The 22,417-nt window shown below is 46.7% G+C and overlaps 1 protein-coding gene across 4 annotated transcripts; it reads left to right on the top strand.

Moving 5' to 3' along the window:
- Nucleotides 1-1,234: 1,234 nt before the first annotated feature.
- LOC103298846 (ETS variant transcription factor 3) lies at nt 1,235-15,416 on the top strand. Of its 4 annotated transcripts, XM_054711628.1 has the most exons (6): nt 1,235-1,297; nt 2,394-2,443; nt 3,217-3,272; nt 3,865-4,102; nt 5,332-5,447; nt 10,694-15,416. In XM_054711628.1, exons 3-6 carry the CDS (start codon nt 3,227-3,229, stop codon nt 11,827-11,829), a joined length of 1,536 nt encoding a protein of 511 aa, XP_054567603.1. In that variant the 5' UTR covers nt 1,235-1,297; nt 2,394-2,443; nt 3,217-3,226; the 3' UTR covers nt 11,830-15,416. The 4 variants fall into 4 exon arrangements, with proteins under 4 accessions (XP_054567603.1, XP_027987121.2, XP_008153845.2 ...); XM_028131320.2 differs by lacking the exon at nt 2,394-2,443; XM_008155623.3 differs by lacking the exon at nt 2,394-2,443 and having other exon boundaries at nt 3,214-3,272.
- The last annotated feature ends 7,001 nt before the right edge of the window (nt 15,417-22,417 follow it).

Here is a 22,417-nt window from a genome sequence, read left to right as displayed (position 1 = left end):
TTTACCCCACATGGTTGTTCAGAGTTCTTCAGTCCCATCTCTCCTCTTCACTTCTGATTTGTATTTCTTTCTTCTGATTTACTTAACCTTTCACGATCCTCACTCTCCCTTTTTCCTGCCTCTGGAGCAGGGGTCCTCAAACTTTTTAAACAGGGGGCCAGTTCCCTGTCCCTCAGACCGTTAAAGGGCCGGACTATAGTTTAAAAAAAAAAAAAAACTATGAACAAATTCCTATGCACATATCTTATTTTGAAGTAAAAAAAAAAAAAAACACACCATAAAATGGCAAAAAACACCTGCATGTGGCCCGCGGGCCGTAGTTTGAGGACGCCTGCGAGTGACACTAAGCCTGGACACCACTCAGCCCTGTGGGGCTGGGGATGGAGATCAAACCGAACCGCTTGAGAGCCTTGTCCACTGAGCCCGACGGGGGGACAGACACGCTCCGGACACGTTACTGGTCGTTGCTTCCGCAGGGACCGAAGGCAGAGGGGAAAGGAAGGGGAGATGTCTCTGAATGACTGCGGGAGACTTTCAAGTCGCGTAGATGTGGACACATTAAAACCGAATGCAGAGACATGGGGGTACGCGGGGAACTGGCCGCACCGCCTACACAGGGGCGGGTGTCCGAGCATCGCGCGCCGGAGAAAGCTCCGCGGCTGCTTTCCTCAGTAAACGAAAGGGGGTGCGGGGTGAAGAGGACGCCCTGGGGTCCGAAGTCTGGGGTCCTCTGCCCACGGAGCACACTCTCCTCTGGGGAGGGCACAGCGGTCGGGGCAGGCTTCAATCCCGGCACCTCGGCCCTTCCAGGGGGGGATCCGCGACGCCCCCTCCCGCGACCCACGGGGCTCTCGGGGCCGCGCCTCGCCGGGGGGGGGGGGGTTGGCCGTCACGCGCCACACACCCTCCGCGCCGCCTCACACACTAGCCCGCGACCCGGGCGGGCGGGGCCGCGACTGGGTAGGGCGTCCCGCCGTGAGCGTGCGTAACGTGCCCCCGCAGCGTGACGCACGCGCCACTCCTGGGCCGCTGCGTGAGCCGGGCGGCTACGTGGGCTGCAGGGCCGGAGCCGCGCCGGGGGCGGAGTGCGGGCGGAAGTCGGCGTCCGCGGACCGCAGTCGGGAAGGGAGGCGCGGCCGGGAGACCCGCGGGCGGGCGCCGCCTCCTCCCCGCCCTGTCTGCTGAGGATGGAAGTGACGACAGCAGCCGAAGAGGTCACTTCCTGCTGGGGTGGATGAGGAGGAGCCGGAGACGCCGCGGAGGAGACCGGACCGAAGACGGACCTTGCCGGGGAGAGGTGAGTCCTGGCCTCGCCGCCCGACCCCTCCGATGGACCCCCCTGAATCTCGGCGGGATCGGCATCCCTGGGGTCGGGGATGCCCAGCGGGCCACGTCCCAACCCCGCCGGCCTCACCCAGGGCGGGGAGGAGGATCGGGGGAGGGAGGGCGCCCGGGTGTCTATGTGCGGCGACGGGGACCCAGGGCAGCGTTCGTGCCACGGGGCTAGGGGGACCCTACCGGGAAGCAGGCGGAAAAAGAGGCTGTGTGGGCCGCCAGCCGAGCCGGGAGCCGCAGCGCCAGACTCTGCTTTGCTTCACCCCTCGGGGGTGGTCGGCGTCGGAGGCAGGGCGCGAGGGGCCTCGGTGGGGTGTGCGGAGTTGGGATGAGTGGCCCTCCTTGGACAGTGTCCTCGAAGTGAATGTATGAAACTCTGCAGAGGCGCCTCCGGGCTCCTGGGAGGGGGAATTCTTATTGGGGGAGGGGGTGCCGAGGGATCGGGAGCTGGGGTGTCAGGAGAGAGCTTCCTGGTCAAGTTATTGTTGCAGCGGGGTTTGGGCCCGAGTCTCGGAGGTGGAAGGCCACTCCTGTGGCCGGATAAAGGCCCTGCGATCTGACGGAGCCACCCAGGAGTTCGAGTCCAGGGCAGCTTCCTGGAGCCGTGGGGAAATTAGTGTTTTTCCTCCCTCATTGTCACGGAGATGGAAGCAGCTGGAGAGGAAGCTTCTGCCTCAGCTCGGAGGCCTTGTTATTGTGTATCTTGTGTGTGCGGCTGTGTGTCAGTGTTTTCTTCCTTTGGGGTGTTTATCTCATCCTCTTTCCCTTGTCTTACAGACTAAAACTTGCTGGTTTTTCTTAATGTGTGTGGTGAGGGGCGCGGGGGGGGGGGAATTCAAAGGATCTAGAGGAATCCTTGGTTAGATGAAATTTCCAAGACTAGGCATTTGTCCCCACTCCACCCTGAGGCCATTGAGGCACCTCCATTTCCTCCAGATTCCCCGCGAAGGTGGGTGCTGAGGGCCTGTCATCCACCCTGGGGAGCAGGGAGGGTAGATCTGCTTCTCCTGCCCACCTCTCTGCCTGGCAGTTTCACCCTTCCCTTCTTTTTGCTAAAGGATTGACTGATACAAAGCTACTTGCTGCCGGGAACAGGAAATGGATAGAGGTACTGTAAATCTGGATGGAGTGAATTCAGATCACACGAAGACTCCCTCCACCTTTTGGACAAAAGCTCTCAGAAATGCTTGCCTTCCTCTCCCCCGCCACCCCCCCCCCCCTTTCTATTAAAGGGAGAAAATGTAAATTTTTTCTCAAAAAGATTTAGGTAATGTGTGTGTTTCTTGTATAGAGTAACTGTACACACAATGTGTTTACTCTCTGTATCCCAGAGTGTTTTTCAAGGAGGAGGGGGCAGTTTCTGACTGAGAGTTTTCCTTCTCCCATCTCACATAATTCAGCAAAATAAATCAAAATCAGATGTTCTTTCTTGAGTGGCAATCAGTTGGATTTAGATTTTTTTTTTTTTCACTCTTCTTTCAACTGGTACATCTGGGTGAGCTCAAGCATGTATATCTTGGCATCTGGACCTGTCTAGTAATAGAAGACAAACTGACTTATTTTGGCTGCCTCTTTGGACCCATTTAACTGGTACCCTTACTTTCCAAAGGGCTGATGGGCAGGAAGAAAGCAAATATTAAAGATAGTGTTTCCCCTAGGTAGTTTAAAGTCAGGTGAAAGATAATTATGGCCTTTGAAGCTGATGACCTGAGGACCATCATTTGATGACTTGAGGATTAGCAGTTTGGAGGTGACAAGTTTGAAAGAAAGAGGGTTACATAAGGAGGAAAAGATAAAGAAAGGAAGTTGGGGGAAGGCTGTGCCAGAAATCCTAGGAAGATAATGAAAAGTAATTGATGCGGCTTTATATTCTCTCAGCAGGAGGGTGAAAATGAAAGCGGGCTGTAGCATCGTGGAAAAGCCAGAAGGAGGTGGAGGTGAGCAGAAGTGAATCATCTCTGGTCTACTTGGAATGTCCCTCCCTGGTTCTTTTTCTCTCCACTTGGGCTCTGCTCACAAATGCCAGGCCATGACTGACAGCCTCTTGACTGGGTGGATCCTGCTAGGACAGTTGTAGGCTTGTTTCCTGTGTTTGTATATCTAACATGTCTGGTCACAACATTTTTATCCCAAGCTTTAGAATCTCTTTTCTGTTAGAGAGACAGTTTTAATCTTGGGGGTAGGGTTTTCAGCTGTATTTTCCTAATACATTCATTTATCTTTCCTATTTGTTCCTTTTGGAACTTTCCTGCCTTCGTAGAAAGGAGGCGTGAGGTTAAGTAATGTATGGAAGGGTAAGAGATTAGGACACCTGGGTGCTGCTACCCAACTCTTATCAGATTTGGTGATTGTCATAAGGAAAGGTAACCTCTGTGCTTTCCTCTCCCCTGCTGTGGTTAGCCCCAGGGTGTTGATAGCATATTTGCACAGCACTCTAGAGATTCTGAGCATTGGAATGTGAAGTCAGAGATACTGGAATGTATGTACCTAGCTCCTGACAACTTTGATCTTGCCCTTTTCACATTAAAGGGTATCAGTTTCCTGATTGGGCCTATAAAACAGAGTCCTCCCCAGGCTCCCGGCAGATCCAGCTGTGGCACTTCATCCTGGAGCTGCTGCAGAAGGAAGAGTTCCGCCATGTCATCGCCTGGCAGCAGGGAGAGTACGGGGAGTTTGTCATCAAGGATCCAGACGAGGTGGCCCGCCTTTGGGGCCGCAGGAAGTGCAAACCACAGATGAATTATGACAAGCTGAGCCGGGCCCTCAGGTAACAGAAAGGATCCCCAAATCCATGGTGTCAGTAGGTTGAAAGGAGACCAAGCAGTGTGATGAATGTTAGGTAAAAAGAGTATCAGGTGACAAGAGACTATATTACCTAAGTGAAGAATGTATAGTTTTCAAATGGGAGTAGAAGAGCTGTTGAATCTGAGCAGCAGAGGCACAAAAGGAGAAAAGGCGTCTCTTTGGTTGTACACAGGAAGGAATTCCAATGTTGTTGGCACTGGCTTCTGAAAGACAGCTGATTCTGTTCTGTAGTGGGTAAGAGTGTGTGGTAAAATGTGGATTGTAGCTCATTTATAATCCAGAAGATTAGTTTAGACTTCCCCTATTGGAAATCTATTAGAATTTCTCTTCTTTAGGTTTTTCTGGAAGAAACTAGAAAAAGAGTGAAGCAAACTCATAGGAGGATTCACTGAATGGTACTGACCTAGCTACAGTATTTAGGAACCATATCTGTGAGTTCAGTTGTCAGTACATAAGTTGCTCCAACATGTCCAAGATTGATCTATGTTTTCTCAGCTTCTCTTTTCCACTTGTCAGTTTTTATATTTCATAACCCTTAGCCCTCAAGGAGCCAGAAGGCAATTTATGACCCGTGCTAATGAATAGATGCGAGGCTAAAGGTTCCGAGTATACTGAAGCTCCCTGATGAAGTTTTTTCATTCTTAGTGACCATGAATGTAAAATGTGGGTGGCAGCTTTGCTGGAGCCACTCACATCCCCTTTAAAAGTGAAGCAGGCTAAGTTCGGTGCTGTTTTCCAGATCAAGGTATACCATTGTTTGGCCTGCCACCATAAAACAGTTCCACATTCCTTCATCTATGACCTCTAGACTAGCCACATCAGGTGTCCCAAGATACTTGTCTGCCCCCAGCTGGGTAAGGCAGAAAAGAGAAACCAGCTAGTGACATATAATGGAACAGGAAGGAAATATACTATAGAATTGGAACTAGAGAGAGATGGAAAAGAAAGGTGGTTGGGGCTAGGATAGGTGTTCAGGATCTTAAATGAGATTGTTTTTGTAAAGCTCTAGCCAATGATCAGAACTCAGTTGAAAATTGAATGAAAAGTAAGCTCCTAGGTCTCCCAGCCCTAACCTTAGGGCAGATCAGCAAAAGAATGAGAGTGATGTTTGCAAGTAATTCTTGGTGATTACCTAAGGTACTAACTGTCAGTAGGTAGAAGATAGATTGACATGCATTTCTGTTTTTACAGATACTATTACAACAAGAGGATCCTTCATAAAACAAAAGGGAAAAGGTTTACTTATAAATTTAACTTTAACAAGCTGGTGACGCCCAACTACCCGTTCATCAACATTCGGTCAAGTGGTAAGATGCAAAGTCTCTTGGTGGGGAAAGAATTTTTTAAAAAATATATTTTGTTGATTTTTTACAGAGAGGAAGGGAGAGGGATAGAAAGTTAAAAACATCGGTGAGAGAGAAACATTGATCAGCTGCCTCCTGCACACCCTCTACTGGGGATGTGCCTGCAACCAAGGTACATGCCCTTGACCGGAATCGAACCTGGGACCCTTCAGTCCACAGGCTGACGCTCTATCCACTGAGCCAAACCAGTTAGGGCGGGAAAGAATTTTGAGTTGAAAAGGAATCCTGAAAACCCAAGACTAAGACTGGCATGTTTTAAGAGGTTTTCAGAAACACTAAAATAATGTGACCCCTTGAATTGCCTCTGATCTTGCTCAGGTGTTTCCATTCATCTCATACCAAGAGTGATAAGCTCTGCAGCATCAAGATAAATTGGGTTTGGTTTGTTGTTTTGGTTCCCTTTTTTGCATATTTGTAATTTCCTAGATACTATTACTCTATCCTCTTTAGGAATGATGTTCTGTAGGTTTGTGTTGATCTTTAAGTTCTGGACTCAGAGTTTTAACATTCTACCCAGTGGCTCTTTCATAGATAAGAACCTGTTTCTACAAGCACTTCCGATTTTCTGTGAAACTACCAAACCTTCCCTTATCAAGTGAATATCATCGAAACCACAGCATCCTTGATCACAGAAGGGGATGTTCATATGTTTACAGTGAAAAGCAGTGTCTTTGATCTGTACCAACAGCACCTCAGAACAAGACTTGGGGCTTGGTTGACCTCTTAAGTGCAGCAAGGTTTCCCCTCTAGGATCTCTGGTGACAGCTTTCACCACAGCTCTTCACTGAGGTTTCGGGTCTGCCTCTCTCAAAGCAGAAAGTAGTCAGGCTCTTATAAGAGTGTTTGTTTGTTGGTGCAAATCATAATCCTGCCCAATAAAACATTGTATTAACCAGTTTCTAACCAGCCATCAGCACAGTCTTTGTGGCATTGTATGTTAAGGCAAAGAAATCTAATTGTGATTCTGCAGTATTATGACTTCTCACAGAAAAGTTGGAAACAACCTGAAAAATTAGAACGGGGGTGTGGCTGAGAGAATATAATGCTGAAATCCAGTGCAGATACCTAATTACTACACAACAAGTTAGAGCAGTTTTAGCTTGATGCAGCTATCATTACATTTCCATCTTATAGCCACTCCCTCCTGTCCCTGGGGCATACATTTAAAAAAAAAAAAGTGGTATTGGAATGTATCTCTCTGATTACAACCTGTTTTCTTTCCTTGTGCCTGAGGGAGAGGCATTAGGAAATCAAACCTGTTCTAGCCACTGGAATTCCATTTCCTCTATTTTTCACTCTTGCTCCTTCCTTGTACATCTAGAGCAGTGGTTCTCAACCTTTCTAATGCCACAACCCTTTAATACAGTTCCTCATGTTGTGACCCCCAACCATAAAATTATTTTCGTTGCTACTTCATAACTGTAATTTTGCTACTGTTAATGAATCGAAATGTAAATATCTGTGTTTTCCAATGGTCTTAGGCGATCCTGCTAGTGGTTCTCAACCTGTGGGTCGCGACATTAGAAAGGTTGAGAACCACTGATTTAGAGTAATTGGGCATACCAGCAATTTTGAAGAAGGTGTTGGTGTTCATACCCTGCCATACCACTCCCCCAAAAAAGGCTTTAATGGTCTTGTTCTTCTGTCTTTTCAACCATTCTTGTCTATTGCAAACTCAGAAGTCTAGCCATTGGATAACCTGGAATGGGGCATCCGTCAGCCCTTGGGAGTAATATGCTTTTCCAAGGCAAGGAAATCTGGACTCTCACTTTGTGAAGACTCTGGTCTAGAGACCTTACAGTAGTAGCCTGGCACAACCCATTCTTCCTGAAGGCATTGGAACCAACATTGATCCTCAACTAAGCTCAAGATCGTAATCAGGGAAGTCACAGGAAAAGCAGAGCAATGTGTACTTCCTTTAGGCACACTGCTTGGTTGCTTACTCCTGGATAAGATAGCTCCAAAGAACGTCATTTGTTCATAGAGAACTTTTACCCAGATAGACCAAATGTTGTTTCAGTTTAACTTTTTATGACAAGAAATATAACATTTGTTGAACATACATCTACTTAACAAAGTTACCTTAGTGTTTGGTGAATTATTTCATTCAACTCTGCTAGTCAGGTAAAGTATATGTCTCAGTGTCATTTTATAAATGATAAAATTAAGGATGACATCAAAGTTAAAGATTGATCAGGGTGGTTTGAATACATTTACCTGTTGAACAGCTTCTTAGGAAACAATACCTGAGAAATAGAGCTTCTGAAATTCAGTTCTTATTTACTAAATCAACCATTCTTCCTCTGGATTGAGATTCATTCATTTAGTCAACACATAATGTATTAAGCCCTAGAGACCAAAAAAAAATTTATGGGAGGGGCACTCTTTCCTCCAGGAACTTACAGTTTATCAGGAGAGATAAGATATAGTAGGTTTAAAACAATTCAGAATGTGGAATGTGATAAGCACTCTAAAAGTAGGGCTGTATGGATTTAGATCTTGGAAGCCAGAGAGATCATGTCTAGATGGTGGGTTGATACAGTTGGCCTGTTTTGATCTGTGTTTTTAAGAATGAGGCAATACATGCTGGTTGTAACATATCCAAATAATACAGAAGTTCATAGAGTAAAAGTAAAGTGAATGTTCTCCCTTCCCCACAATCTTACTTTTAACAGTTTAGGGGAGAGTACTTAACATTTGAATAGTGTTGAAAATACTTCTACATATAGTACCTCATTTTTTACCATTAAAAGCGTCCTGCAAAATATTAAATATATTTTAAATATTTACTTGCATAATAAATGCAAAAGGAAGATACAGAAGATACTAATAAAAGTGATAACCCCAAAATAATTTTTTTTAAAAAATGATAGCCTGTCAAGAGTGTGGGGGCAGGACATACTAGTTCAAGGATGGTCTTCAGACATCACTCTGCCTCCCACCACCACCCCAAGTTGTTTATATATACCTTTATTTTGGAAAACTTTAAACCTACAGAAAAATTGGTAAAAACAGTGAACAGCCACATGTTTAAGTCTTGATTAAGTTGCAAACATCATGACACTTCATCCCCATGTACTTCAGCATGGATCTCCCAGGTACAAGGACATTCACTTCCGTAACCACCACAGTAATATTACAACTCCCCAGGAAGTTTAACATTGCTCTAATACTATTATCTAATATATGGGCCATATTCAAATGATATATGCCTTTTAAAGTTACTACTTTTGAATCATGATTATTTAACAGAATTACTTATTTTGAAAAATACTTATATGCATTTTGCTATGAGCTAATGCTATTCGAAGATAAAATTATTTAGGAGACAGGACCTTCTCACATTATGCTTAATGTTATTCAGTCCTTCAGAACACACAGAAGGGATTTTTTTTTTACTTTTGATTTGATGTGCTCTTATAAAAAAAAGACTAAAAAATAATGGAATTTTAGCCACTGTAATAGACTGGAAGAAGAGAAACTTTTGGCCTGGGACCCTGGTGGCTCTCCTCAAACCTAATTGTAAGATTCAATCGGTAGCTGTAGGGAAAAAAGTCCTGCCTTTTCTGTGAAGCATCAGTTTGGGAAATGCTGCTCTGGCAGAGTGTTACTCCGTCACATGTGCCTAGAAAGCTAGTCTTACACACACCAGCAGACTCCAGAGTCCTATCTGAGGATGACTCCATTATACAAATAGCACAAGGCAGCTGTTTGGGAGTGATGCCTAACCACACTGTCTTATGCGCTTTTTTGTTTCTTCTCCTACATCACCATACTTTTACTTATTTGGATTTTTCTTACCTTTTTCTTTGCCCTTTTTTCCTTCTCCCTTATCTCTGCCTCAGAATGTAAAGAGCCCTCCTGACATCTTCAGTGATAGATACCGATAATTTTTTCTAGGAACCCAAAGAGTCTCTGAGGCCTTGGCTTGCAACCCTTTCTTATGCCCTTTTTTTTATCAGAAGGGCCTTTTGGGGAGTTGAGAACTTGTGAGCGTCTGAAGTTGACATGTCTAGCATGCTGTTGGTAGCTTAGAGCTTCACATTTTCGCAGGTGGCCTTGGTAGAGTGAGTGCTAGGTCCTGGATTTCACCCAGCCTTCTCCATGCTTGAAAAGTATTGAAAGCAGGTTTGGAATGGAGATCATTATATAAAATTTGTTAGAGAAATAAAGATTTGGAGAGACTGAAACATTTAAATTTCTATAAAGTGGTGATTGTATATCAAATGATAAAACATATACCATAAGAACTTAATAAACATGGTTTTTGTTTTAAAATATGTTTTTATTCTTAAGACATGCCTTGTTTGTATCCATTTATGTTAGGTGCAGGGTCTTTGGTCTATTTTGTTGTTGTTAATCCTCACCCAAGGAGATTTTTCCTTTGATTAAATTTTAGAGAGAGTGGAAGGGAAGGAGAGAGACAGAGAAAAAGAAACATTGTTGTGAGAGAGACACATCAATGGTTGCTTCCTGCACGTGCCAGGGTCCGGGATTGAGCCTGCAACCGAGGTACATGCCCTTGACTGGAATCGAACCCTGGACCCTTCAGTCTGCAGGCCAACAATCTATCCACTGAGCCAAACCACCTAAGGGCATCTTTGGTCTTTTAATGATTGCTTTACATGAATGTAATTTTTAATTTGTTTGTGGATTTTTGTTTTGTTTTTGTTTTTTGTTTTGGTGTGTTTGCTTGCTTTATAGATATGGCCAAAATTGCAAAAATAAGAAAAGACTATTTGCAAAGCTGAGAATTAAAACAGGTGATATACACACAGTATTTAGAGTTGCAGAGGAGAAGGCTCTTGTACCCATTCATTTATTCAACTCATAGTTATTGAGCACTTACTCATTGTTAAGCCCCAAACTGCTGGAAATCTAGTTGTGAACAATTGGAAGTCCCTGCCTTTGTGGAATTTGTTTTAGAATACAGATAAATAAGTAAATCATATTTCAGGTAGCAAAGCGTACTGTGAAGACCACGTGAGTAAGAGGCTACAGAAAGATGGCAACTAAATTGAGGAGAGGAAGCTAAGCAGTAGTTACTAGGGAGACAGGGAGCTAAGTGAATCAGTCCAGCTGGAGTGTTTCCTGTTGTTCCTAAACATCTTGTGTTTGTTTAGTAAGTACAAGTGATGATAATGAATTACCAGACCTGAGGTAGCCTTTTGTCTTTTCTTCCTCCACAGGTGTGGTTCCCCAGAGTGCACCACCAGTTCCAACAGCCTCTTCCCGGTTCCATTTCCCACCTCTGGACACTCATTCTCCAACTAGTGACGTGCAGCCGGGGCGGTTCTCTACTAGCTCCCTAACTGCCGGTCAGGAGTTGAGTAATGGCACTGATAGAAAGGCGGAGCTTTCGGAGCTGGAGGATGGCTCAACCGCTGACTGGCGCCGGGGCGTGGATCTCATGTCCTCCCGGAATGCTGTCGGTGGAGGAGGGATTGGCCATCAGAAACGCAAGCCTGACATCATGCTTCCTCTGTTCAGTAGGCCAGGGATCTACCCTGACCCCCACAGTCCCTTCGCTGTCTCTCCAATCCCTGGCCGAGGAGGTGTCCTTAATGTTCCCATTTCACCAGCCCTCTCCCTGACTCCCACTATCTTCTCCTATAGCCCATCACCAGGCCTGAGCCCTTTCACCAGCAGCAGTTGCTTTTCCTTCAACCCTGAGGAAATGAAACACTACCTTCATTCTCAAGCCTGTTCTGTGTTCAACTACCATCTGAGTCCCCGGACATTTCCCCGTTACCCAGGGCTCATGGTTCCACCACTGCAGTGCCAAATGCATCCTGAAGAGTCAACCCAGTTTTCTATCAAGCTGCAGCCCCCACCAGTTGGGCGCAAGAACCGGGAGAGGGTAGAGAGCAGGGAGGAGTCAGCACCTGTCACTGCTCCCACCATGGCGCCTGTGCCCCCAAGAATTAAGGTAGAGCCAGCCTCTGAAAAGGATCCTGAGAGTCTCAGGCACTCAGCCCACGAGAAGGAGGAGCACTCTCAAGAAGAGAGCACTGTGCCAAGCAGGACCATAGAGGAGGAAAAAGGCACCATCTTTGCCCGCCCAGAGGCACCACCTATCTGGCCCTCTGTACCCATTAGCACCCCAAGTGAAGAACCCCTAGAAGTGACTGAAGACAGCGAAGATAGGCCTGGCAAAGAGCCCAGTGCGCCTGAGAAGAAAGAAGATGCCCTGATGCCCCCCAAGCTTCGATTGAAGCGGCGCTGGAATGACGACCCTGAAGCCAGAGAGCTGAGAAAAGATGGCAAGTTCCTCTGGAATGGGTCAGGACCACAGGGCTTGGCAACGGCAGCTGCTGATGCTTAGAATTGGAAGTGGATTGGGAGCTGTTTATACTATAATCACATCCATGTATTTATGTAGCAAGATTTCGGGGTGGGGGGAGGGAATTAGCTGGTTTGATCATTCTAGTGGCATAGACTTGTATTTTTATGTTTTGGGAATGGGATTGGTCATCTTCTGTTGTAAATTAGGTGAGATATGAACACACTTTTTTCCTGGTGAGTAGGACACAGGAAGGGTATTGAACTGAGAGGAGAAAGGGCCTCTATTTCCTGTTGAGGCTAATACTTTCTGAACAAACTCCCAAAGGGCCAAGACACTTTGGTCCCATGATGTTCAGGTTCCAGACTTCTTTCTTTTCTACTGTATTTATATATAGGAAAGCCATTAATGAGTTTATTTTGCTTTAAGAGTTACATATAAAGGAGAAAGGGCATGGTTGGCAGGTGAGAGACCATTAATACTCAGTATTTGCCTGAGATGTTTCTTTGTAATTATTTCAGGGGGAGAATAAGATATTCTCAGTCTTACTGGGGTAGGGCGATTGGGGTGTTCAGATGTTGCTTTTTTTATTTTTTCCATTGTTGTTTTGCATTTTTTTCTTTTCCTCTAAAAAATGTTTTCAGGAAACATGAAACATACTGCCAGTTAGAGTGGAGCAGGCACTGAACCTGGCTGCATGGTTGAGACAGGAAGCCCTGCTGTGAATTTCTTGGACTTTTCACCTTCATCTGTTAAGAAGCCATGAGGAGTTGTAAACTCTTATTCAGGGAGGAAAGAAGAGGGCAGGAGGAAGTAACCCAACGCCTTTACAAACAAAACAAACACAAAAATGACCTTTATTTTTCCTTTTCCATCATGGGTCTGGAGAGCCAAACCAGAATATGGCTGTAGCAAGTTCACTGAGAGGTATGACACTGATGAAGTTGTGTTTTTGTTGTCTGGCTCTCTTACCATTTTCTTAAGTCAAGCCTTAACAATGAACATACTTTAACATGATACGGGTCTGTCAAAATAAACCGATAAAAGGACATGAACAACTTTTCAGATAATCCAAGAATTTCGAAGCACGATTAAATTTTGAGCTAATATTTAGTCATCCTCTCTAGATGTTTTCGGTATGGATAGTAAAAAGGCAGGATAATAGGAGTGAAAGACAGATGATACCTAGAAATGCAGAAGGTAGCTGGGGGTACAAGTGGAGGCTTATTGAACCTGAAGGAATAGTTAGATAACGAAAGCAACCAGATGTCAAAAGGCCTGATATGAATGAAAGTTGGTGTCTGTCCCGTTGTGGCATTACCATTCTTGCCATACCATTTCCCCAGCCCATTCTGATATTCACGATCAATTGACTATCCTATGTGAGACTCCAGTTTACAGACAATGAGGAATTATTCCATCAACTTCAAAGGAATGGGAAAGTATTGATTTTTCTAGGAAGGGAAAGGACCCTGGACTAGAGGCAGAGAGAAGCCACAGCCAGCTCTGTGCATGCATGTGCCCATGTATCTAGTGTGTGGGAACACCTAACTGTGGCTCAAATCCACCTGGCGGCAGGGAGAGAAGTAACTCCATATCTGATAGGGGCAAGGAGTGGGCACAGGGATGCTGTCCAGGAATGGAGAAATTCCTGACTCCATCTTAACATAAGTGAACTCTGCTAAGAAGCATTGGAGGGTTGTCTTTCAAGGTTGGCAGGTGGCTGTTCTTTTTTAAAGGAGAGCATGCATGAGAGGGGCTCCGGGAAGGTTAGAGCAGATGGGTGAGTTCCTATGTGGTTTGGGATGACTTGAGTCCATCATGCAGATTTTGGGGGCAAGTGCCCTCCCCCTTTAATTCAAATTCCATTAGTAACCTGTCTTTCCCTGGGAAAGGGACTGACAGAGCAGTCAGTCCCTAAGGACTCAGGCTTTGGTCAGGCTGCAAAGGGCTCCCTGTTCAAGGGATCTTTGGTTGGTTATGTTTTTGTCAGTTACTTTCTCTGCACCTCAACTTACCTCTAATCAGAAAGCAAGCCCGGGCATGTGGAGGAGGTATGTCTTCTTGTCATTGCCCAATCTACCCAGGGAGGCTGGCTGGCCACCCTCCCTGTCCACTAGAGGGGAGGGCCAGCAGGTATCGGTATTAACTCAGGAATAGAAACATGAGGCCTTTAAATAAGAGGGAAAGAAATCCATGTTGCGTACCTGTAACCCCCTAGAACCCAAGTGCCAGAATTCCTAGATGCTGCTTCTGTTTGAACAAAAGTCACTGCTTTTACACTTGAAAAAACACACTCAAAAAATGTTCAATTCCATGAAAATGTTTTTGGCTTTAAGAAATTATTTGGTGTTTAACTGTTTCCTTTGATTGCCATTCCACCAGTAAATTGTTGGTCAATTTGCACTGCACACTGGGGTTGGGTGGAGGGGAGGGTCCTTTATAATAGAGCCAGACTTGGGCTTGCTCAGGAAGTGGACCAGGGGATGTGGAGGTGGGTCATTCCTGGGGTGAAGGGGTAGGAGTTCGTTTTTCTCCCCCCAGCCTGCTCCTGGCAGCACCTGTCACCAGCCTGGCACAAAGCCAGCCTTTACTTTTCTGTGAGCATCTTATCACTGTCCAACAGCAGATAGAAAAAAGGGGGGTAAAACCAGACCTATTTTCTCCCCCAGTTTTTCCGAATTTGCTGTGCCAAATGTTTAAAACTTTACAAATATGAATCTTGAAGTCTTGTAATCAGGAATTTGTTTGTGCAGCTTGCTTTTTTTTTTTTTGACTATTGAAAAGAGACAATAGTAGAGGTCAATCTTAAACAATTCACCAGTCCCTTCATTCCCCCCACCCCCCTCATTTTCAAGCTGCACTGCATTAAACCCAACTCACTAATACAGGGAATTACTGCACCCTAGTCCTCCATGGGCCAAGAAACTTTCAGAAGCATTAAAAATATAGTTGTATTTCACTTCTCACCAAGTGGGTAGAGTGAGTTGGCTATTTGTCCCTTTTTATTTATTCCATAATTATGTTTGTGCTTTTTGTTTTATAAACAGTAATGAAATTTTAATTCTGTTAAAAAGAACTTTGGTCCAGTCTTTTAAGAACTGTTCCATTTTTAGTTTCTTGTTGAAAAAAAAAAAGTTACCATTTAATTTGTTTTTAAATACTTAGGCATTATTTGAGTTATAAAATTGTGATGCAGGGAATTGTGAGATATTCACATGTGAAAGATGACTTCACTAGTTAGCTTAAGCAGAATAAAGTGTGTCTATGTACATAAAATGTAAGTAATCTTAACTCCATTGTGCAGTGCCTTTTAGATGTTCCGCTTTCTATAAAGTCTTCAAATTTTTGCATATATATTATATATATGATGTAATGTTATAGAAATATATGTATAATATACATATTTTTTTCCAGGGGTATCTGATAGCTCTGTATTTTGTTATGGAAGTTGAAAGAAAAAAGTATTTTACCTCAGAAATTAAAGTTAAATAAAAAAAATACTTTTAAATAAATACAGAGTGTTGGTGTTGTCGTTGACACACTAAGCCAGGGTAGTTAAGCCAGAGGTTTTGCCGAGTCTGTGCTTTTTATTCCTATGGTATAGGTATCAGCATATAGTGAGAAGATAGGTCTCCTAATAGTTCTGAAGTGTCAATTTTCTTGAGTCAATGGCTACTGCTAGATAAAGGACACAAGCCTGGGACACAAGTGTAGTAGGGAAACTTGTACCTCTAGATTGAGGGTTCATTAAGAGTACATGCACAGCCAGACACAACAGGCCACACTTTGGTTTTATAAAAGGTCCAGAATAGACAAATCCATAGAGATAGGACATAGGTTAGTGGTTGCCAAGAAGAGTGGCGAGTGATGCCGATGGGTCACATCTTTGTTTGGGAGATGAAGAAAATGTTCTGGAGTTAGTGGTGATAGTTGTACAATTTGGATAAATAAAACCCACTCAATTACAGTCACTCTAAAAGGGTGAATCGGTGTGTGAATAATAGCAGTAAAGATGGTTTTGTTGGTGGTGGTTTTAAGTTCATGGCAAGCCAGTAGAGGACAGGAATCCAGAGGGGTAGGAGGAGATCTTGGTGGGGTACTGAACATCACAGAACACACCCTAAGAAAAATGGTGCCAGACCGAGTAACCTCATTTCATCCTTGAGATAGTGATCTAAAGACCCCAACATTTGTAGAATCACAGCCAGGTGTTAATTTGACTTCCATGTAAGAGTCCTGTGAGTCAGGAAGACTGGAATTGAGGGTGAGTCTGAAGAAGCAAACCAGGAAGGATTACGGAGGGTCTGAGGAGATGCCAAAGAGTTTACATTTTATTCTGCTAGTGATGGGCATCCCCAATATTTTGCCGAAGCCTTTGGGGTAGGCCAATGAACATGAAGGCCACAGCCCTGAGAAACTGTAACCAGCCTGTTAATGTCAGCTCAAGGAGACTATTCAACTCATTAAAGGGGGGGAAAGTGAAGTGACAAGGCTGACTGGTTGATTCTCTGAAGCAGACCAAGTCAAGCTCAGAACGGGCTTGCATGGAGACCCTCCTGCTGGGCAAGCTTCCTGATTCCCTTTGTCATGCTACTGAAAGCAAAATGAGACTTCGGTTAGAAGCGAAATTGCATCTAGTTTTGAGATCAGGATCCCAGGTATCTGGTTCTGCCACCCTCTGTTGACCATTCATTGCGTGGAATTGGAAGATGATTATTCATATTCTGAGCCTAGGAGTGAGGGTGAGCAGAGGGGAAGAAGTGGTGAGGGAACAGATGGGGTCTGGGGTGAGAACACTGCATGGGGACAGAGGGTGATAGGGTGATAGGAAAGGGTGTCTCAGAGCCTGTCAAGATGAGTGAGTAGGGAATAAAGCTTTAAGTGGCTCCCTATTTACAGACCTTAGTTTAGTTTAGAAGGCCCTTCATAATCTGGCCCCTTAACCACACACAGGCACATGTGCATACACTCCCACCTGACACAGCCAAAGTGGCTGCAACCCCAACAGCCAATGAACAGAGAGCGTTTACCATGTGCCTTCTCATTAACTCATTAAATCCTCATGAGGAGAACAATGAGTCACGGAGACATTAACTGATATGAACAGGGTTCAAGCCCCAGTACCGGTGCCTCAATTACTCTGCCCTAAGTCCTCTTGACCCTGCTGAACTGCTGCTGATCTGGTCTCTCTCACTGCCTGGACCACCCTTTTCCCTCCACTTCCCCTGGCCCATTGCACCTTATCCTTCAGAATCCCACTCAGGTCATCGCCTCCAGGGGCCTTTCCTGGGCACCCTTCTGTGTTGTGCCACAGCCCATGTTGACCTCTGCACCATCGCCCTTCCATGCTGCTGTTAATGCTCTACTGGTCCTGCTTGGTCACAGGGTGGCTGAAAGGCTGGCGCAAGGGTCAGCTCATCTTTCTTCAGTACCCAGCACATTGCCTGGAGCTAAGGATGTTTGATAACAGTGTGTTGGATGGATGGATGACAGATATACTAAGGAGGTTTGATTGTTGGGATAGAAGACGCAGGTTTGGAATATGAGGACAGGAGAAGGCCTGCTGTCTCAGACTTCACTCTCCCCTCCCCCCAACCAGCACCCCGACCCTTCTTGTTGTGACTTCTGCTCCCCTCCTCTCACAGGAGCTGGGTGTGTTGACTCCCTGAGGAAGGGAGATAAACTGGAACTGGCTCTAATCCCATAGTCCCACCCCTGCCATTCTACTGGCTATTACATAGGCAATTTACAGAAGCTCTCTATGCTTCAACTTCCTGCTTTTATAGGATTGTCCTTCGTATTAAATGATGCCTACAAAGCATTTAGTACTCAAATGTTTAATAAGTGACCAGGGTGTTTTGGGGAGGTTCCGCTCCACCATCGTGGTTCTTGTACTCTATGGGTCTCTGTACCTGCACATCGCTCTCTCACTGGCCCCGCTCCTACTATGATCCTTGTTTCACAGATGAGAAAAATGAGGCCCACGGTGACTCAAACTGGTCTCCTCACTCTGAATCCCACACTTTAGTCATTGCTTTGAATTTCTGAGCAAGGGTAACGACGCTCCTCCCAGCCTCTTAAGAATCAGACAAGCAGAATTGGAGGTATTCTGGGGGACCACAACTTGAGTGTTTCTTCAAGTGTCAGGTTTTGTGTCCTAATCAGGAGGGCAGGAGGGGGAGCTAGCACCTGTGGTCAAAGAGGCTCCAGGGGCTGAGCTGTGGGACTGGCCAAGGAGGGATCAAGATCAAAGATCAAACCTTCCCCGAAGGCAGATGAGCCCAACCCTGACTGATAGGGAAGTAGCTCCCGGATCTGAGGATGCCATCTGGGCAGACAATGGGGAGGGTGCAGCCCAAACAATGGGCTGAGACTGGGAAGTGAAGGTCTGAAGCCCAGAGGCAGCAGGCCTCTCTACCCCAATATCACTGCCTCTGGCCTTCCTCATCAAGGCTGGCTCCAGTCCAACTCCAGTCCAAAGACTAGTCTAGGAGAAGACTTAGAGCCTTACCACCTTGGTGCCAGAGAGCTAAGGTCCAGCAAGGAACCTCTCACCTGGAGTCCTGCAGGGACCACACCAGGGAGGAGAGGGAAGAAGGGAGGAGAATGGAAACACCGTTCTCTCCAGGAGGCAGAGAGGTCGGCCTTGAAACCAAGATCCTGGCTCCCAGGGCAGGGCCCTTTGTTCCAATATGTCATTAAGACTTTCTCTGGTCCACGCCCCCCACCCCCACCCCCACCCCCCCAAACCTGACCCCTCCATTCCTCAAAGAGTAACATAAATAGGTGAGAGGGAGGGGAGCCAGCCACAATGTGGTGTTTGGGGCTGTGTCTTCTTTGCATGACTTTGCCCTCCGGGTGTTAGAACTTAACTGAAAGAAAAGGGGAAGGGAAGCGAGTGTGGATTCAGGCTATCTGCGGAATATCACAGGTAAAGAAAGTTCGTTTTCATGCTCCCACTCCTGACCCAGCTGAAAAAAATCTTTATCTGCATTTGTTAAAATGTTGTTCTTCTGCTGAGCAACCCCTCCTACCCCTCATATTGAAAATAACAACGAACATTTGTACATTATGTTCACTTCATCTGAGTTAACTGATTTGATCCACAAAATAGCCCTCTGCCTAATGTATCCTTGTTATCCCCATTTTGCAGATGAAGAAAACAAAGGTCAATGAAGCTAAGTGAATTGCCCTCGGTCAACATAGCTAGTGAGTAACTAACCAGGCTCACCCAGAGTTTCTGACTCCAAAGTCCGTGTTTTTTCTCAGACACCTCCCTGCCTCTCAGAGGTGACACATAGAGGGCAGAAGGAAGGGGGCAGGGGATTGGGTTGCCTTAAAGAGGCCTCTGGTTTCTCTAAAGGAACTGGTGGAATCATTGCCGGTGTGAGCTCCCCTGGATGGGACGCCAGCCCAGAGAGGGAGAGGCACCTATGCAGACCTTCATTCGTTCATTCATTTGTGAAACAAACTGGGCAGGCCACGTGCTGATAGACACAGCAGGTTCTGCTCTCTGGTGACTAACATTGTAGGTGGGGAAACAAGCCCACATAATGAACGGAGGTACAAGGTGGACTGTGGCAAGGTGACAGCAATCAATCATTTATTCAACTAACATTTCCCGAGTGCCTACTGGATGCCAGGCTCTGGCCTGGGCTTTCACAGCCAAATAAAGACACTCCCTACCTGCCAGGATCCTCCAGTCCAACAGCCATGGAAGATGAGCAATTAGGAGACTCTGACTGCGGCTCCAGGGGTCTTCCCACAATGCTGTGGCCTTTCTCTTCGTCTCCCAGTGAGCTGTAACTTTCCTGGTTGCCAGAGAATCTTTAACACTGACTTGGGAAGGCAGGAACTCATGTTCCCACATACTGGGGCTGTTCTCTGTTCTCACTCTCCCCCTCTCCCCTTCTTTTAAAATAACCAAAGCCCCAAGACCCTCTTCTAGGCAGACCCAGGTGGCCTACTAGCCTTCACTACCCTCAGCACCCACTGTGTCCCCTTTGGATCGGCAGGATCCTCCTCCAGCTCCTTGCCCCAGAGTCCAGCTCAGACTGCAACATAGCATATAAGGAGTGGGGGAAGACTTGGTCCCTGAAAACCTAGTTCTTGTCCTTAGCAAGTGCCTATCAGATAGGGGATAGGTGGAACCACCTCCCCACACCTGTTCCCAGGACACAGATGTGGGCAGCTGGCTACCCAGCTGGCTTGGGCTGTGGACCCCAATGAATGAGAAGTGGGGCAGGAATGGAGGAAGATGGAGAAAGGTGTGGAGGCATCAACCCAGAGGGCTGTTGAGAGAGGGGATCAGTTTGGGAAGGGAAAAGCTGAAGAGGAAGTCTTGGGCAGCCTTTGGGGGACCAGAGTTCAAGACTGGATGGAAGGCAGACATAGAGTGAATTCCTGGAGTGTGTGTGTGAGGGTGGGGGGGGTGGGACTAAAGTGGGGGAGGGGGGCTGCAGCAGGAGTAGTCCAGAGATCAGGACTGAGAGCATGGAGCACCCCTCAGCCTCCTGCCCAGGGTATTGATTTGCTAGATTACTCAATTTCACTCATATTGATCAAGTAATTGCTTTATCTCAGGTCTCATTTGAGCTCTGCATTCTCCTGGCCCCTTCTCTCTCCCTCTTATTCTTTCCTATCAGCCTGACACAGGGCTCCTTGATACTGAATATATATACAAAAGTTTGGTTGGCCTGCCCCAAGTTTGTGCTGGGGTGGGGGTCAGGGTTAGATGTGGGGAGGGAGACCAGCATCCCCCTGGAGTCCCTGAGTTCTCTTCTGCCAAGAAATCCTTCCTGGCTCCAGACGGTAGAAATGTCTGCCCATCTCGTGTCCTCAAAGGTCCAGAAAAGAGCTGGGGAAGTAGAATTAGTGGGCAACAGCCGCAATCTGCCTTTTCCCACTGTGACCCCCCATGAACCCCCACCCCCCACCCCACTCCTAAGCCAGGCTTTTGGATGTCTCTTCACTAAGGCTGCAAAGCCTTGCCTGCACCCTCTTGCTATGAGTAATGCCAGTTTCTCCCTGCCCTCTCTGTGGCCCTGTATGTGAGTGTGTGTGTGTCCTTGCTGCCTGTGTGTTCTTCATACTGTCACCCTCCCCCTTCCTCGCTATTTTCAGGGAGCCTTGGCCAAATCTCCTCCGTGCTCACCCCTGACACCTCCCACCTCCCCGCCCCAGGGCTCAGACAGAGGAAGAGGAACTAGGAAAGGAGACTCAGTCCCTCCCAGGTAGTCTACAGACTAAGGAAGGAGGGATTCCCACCCTGACCCCTAGTCTGCAACCAGGCAATCCCTAGTCTGACGGAGGAGATACGGTTTCCTCAGGGAGCCAACAGCTCCTGGCTTCCCAAAGCCCCCGGTCTGAGGGAAGAGGCAAAACCCATCTGGGAAACAGACAAGAAGAGCCACACAAAGGTAAACAGACGCGGCCCAAAGGAGAGTGAACAATCCTGGGCAAGATTCAGTTCTCCCACTGTCTTCCAGAGCTCAGCCCAGGGCCCAGCTCATAGACCAGCGAGGCAGGGGCCCAACAAACGCTGCAACTGCAATTTGCGAACAGGACTGCCCCCAGCCCAGGTGTGGAGTTTGTGGGGTCAAGAGGACATGTCCACCTTCGGCCATGTCCCTTCTTCTAGCCCACAGTCTGGGTTCAGGGAATCAGCTTCCCTAACCCCGAGGAGCACCCAGGCGTGCGCAGTCTCTGCCCTGGGCGCCCTCTCCTGACTCTTCCTCACAGAGGCTCCTGCAGAAGACAGGAGTGGCCCAGGGGGCAGAGATTCTTAGCATTAAAGCTCTGTTTTCAAAACTTCTACGGAGAACTCAGTTGACAGAACAGATAAAACCCTGTGTGACCCCCCCCAAAGGCAGTTTCATCCTCATGGTTATTGGTGTAACCCTCTCAAACACCTCGAAGTGCCAAAGAGCCGATGTCAGGGCAATTTGAAAAGCACTACGTTGCCCGAGCCGGTTTGGCTCAGGGAGTAAAGCATTGGCCTGCAGACTGAAGGGTCCTGGCTTCGATTCGGTCAAGGGCACGTGCCTTGGTTGCAGGCTCGATCCCCAGTAGGGGGCATACAGGAGGCAGCCGATCAATGATTGCTCTCATCATTGATGTTTCTGTCTCTCTCTCCCTCTTCCTTCCTCTCTGAAATTAATAAAAATATATTTTCTAAAAAAAAGAAAGAAAAGCACTACGTTGAAAACTATAGGGGACAACTTTCAGCTCCTTGCAGGAGCCCAGTGTGCCTGACCTTCAGAGACTCTGCAGGCATGTGACTTGCTGGGCAGGCTCATCTGTGAGGCCCAATGCAGGAGAAGGCAGGAGTGAGGAGTGGCAGGATGGGGCTGAGAGAAGGAACAGCCAGAGACTCTTTCTCATCCTTCCCCTGAGAGGAGGACAGCTAACACACTCAGGAGCAGGGGCAAAGCCATGAATTTCATCAAAAAAGTTTCCTGAGAGCCCAGCTGGGCATGACTCAGTGGTTGAGCGTTGGCCTTTGAACCAGGAGATCACGGTTTGATTCCCAGTCAGGGCATATGCCCGGGTTGCATGCAGGAGGCAGCCAGTCAATGATTCTCTCTCATCATTGCTGTTTCTATCTCTCTCTCCCCCTCTCCCTTCC

The sequence above is a fragment of the Eptesicus fuscus genome, chromosome 22 (assembly GCF_027574615.1).
Source record: "Eptesicus fuscus isolate TK198812 chromosome 22, DD_ASM_mEF_20220401, whole genome shotgun sequence".
Classification (NCBI taxonomy): domain Eukaryota; kingdom Metazoa; phylum Chordata; class Mammalia; order Chiroptera; family Vespertilionidae; genus Eptesicus; species Eptesicus fuscus.
The sequence above is the reverse complement of the archived record's forward strand: the minus strand, read 5'-3'. Positions and strand labels throughout refer to the sequence as shown.

Bases quoted from the DNA above. Each gene is read 5' to 3' on its own strand.
- LOC103298846 (XM_028131320.2), top strand. From the start codon at position 3,227: ATGAAAGCGGGCTGTAGCATCGTGGAAAAGCCAGAAGGAGGTGGAG. The intron at 4,103-5,331 runs GTAACAGAAAGG...CTGTTTTTACAG, and splicing joins AAGCTGAGCCGGGCCCTCAG to ATACTATTACAACAAGAGGA. The intron at 5,448-10,693 runs GTAAGATGCAAA...CTTCCTCCACAG, and splicing joins CATCAACATTCGGTCAAGTG to GTGTGGTTCCCCAGAGTGCA.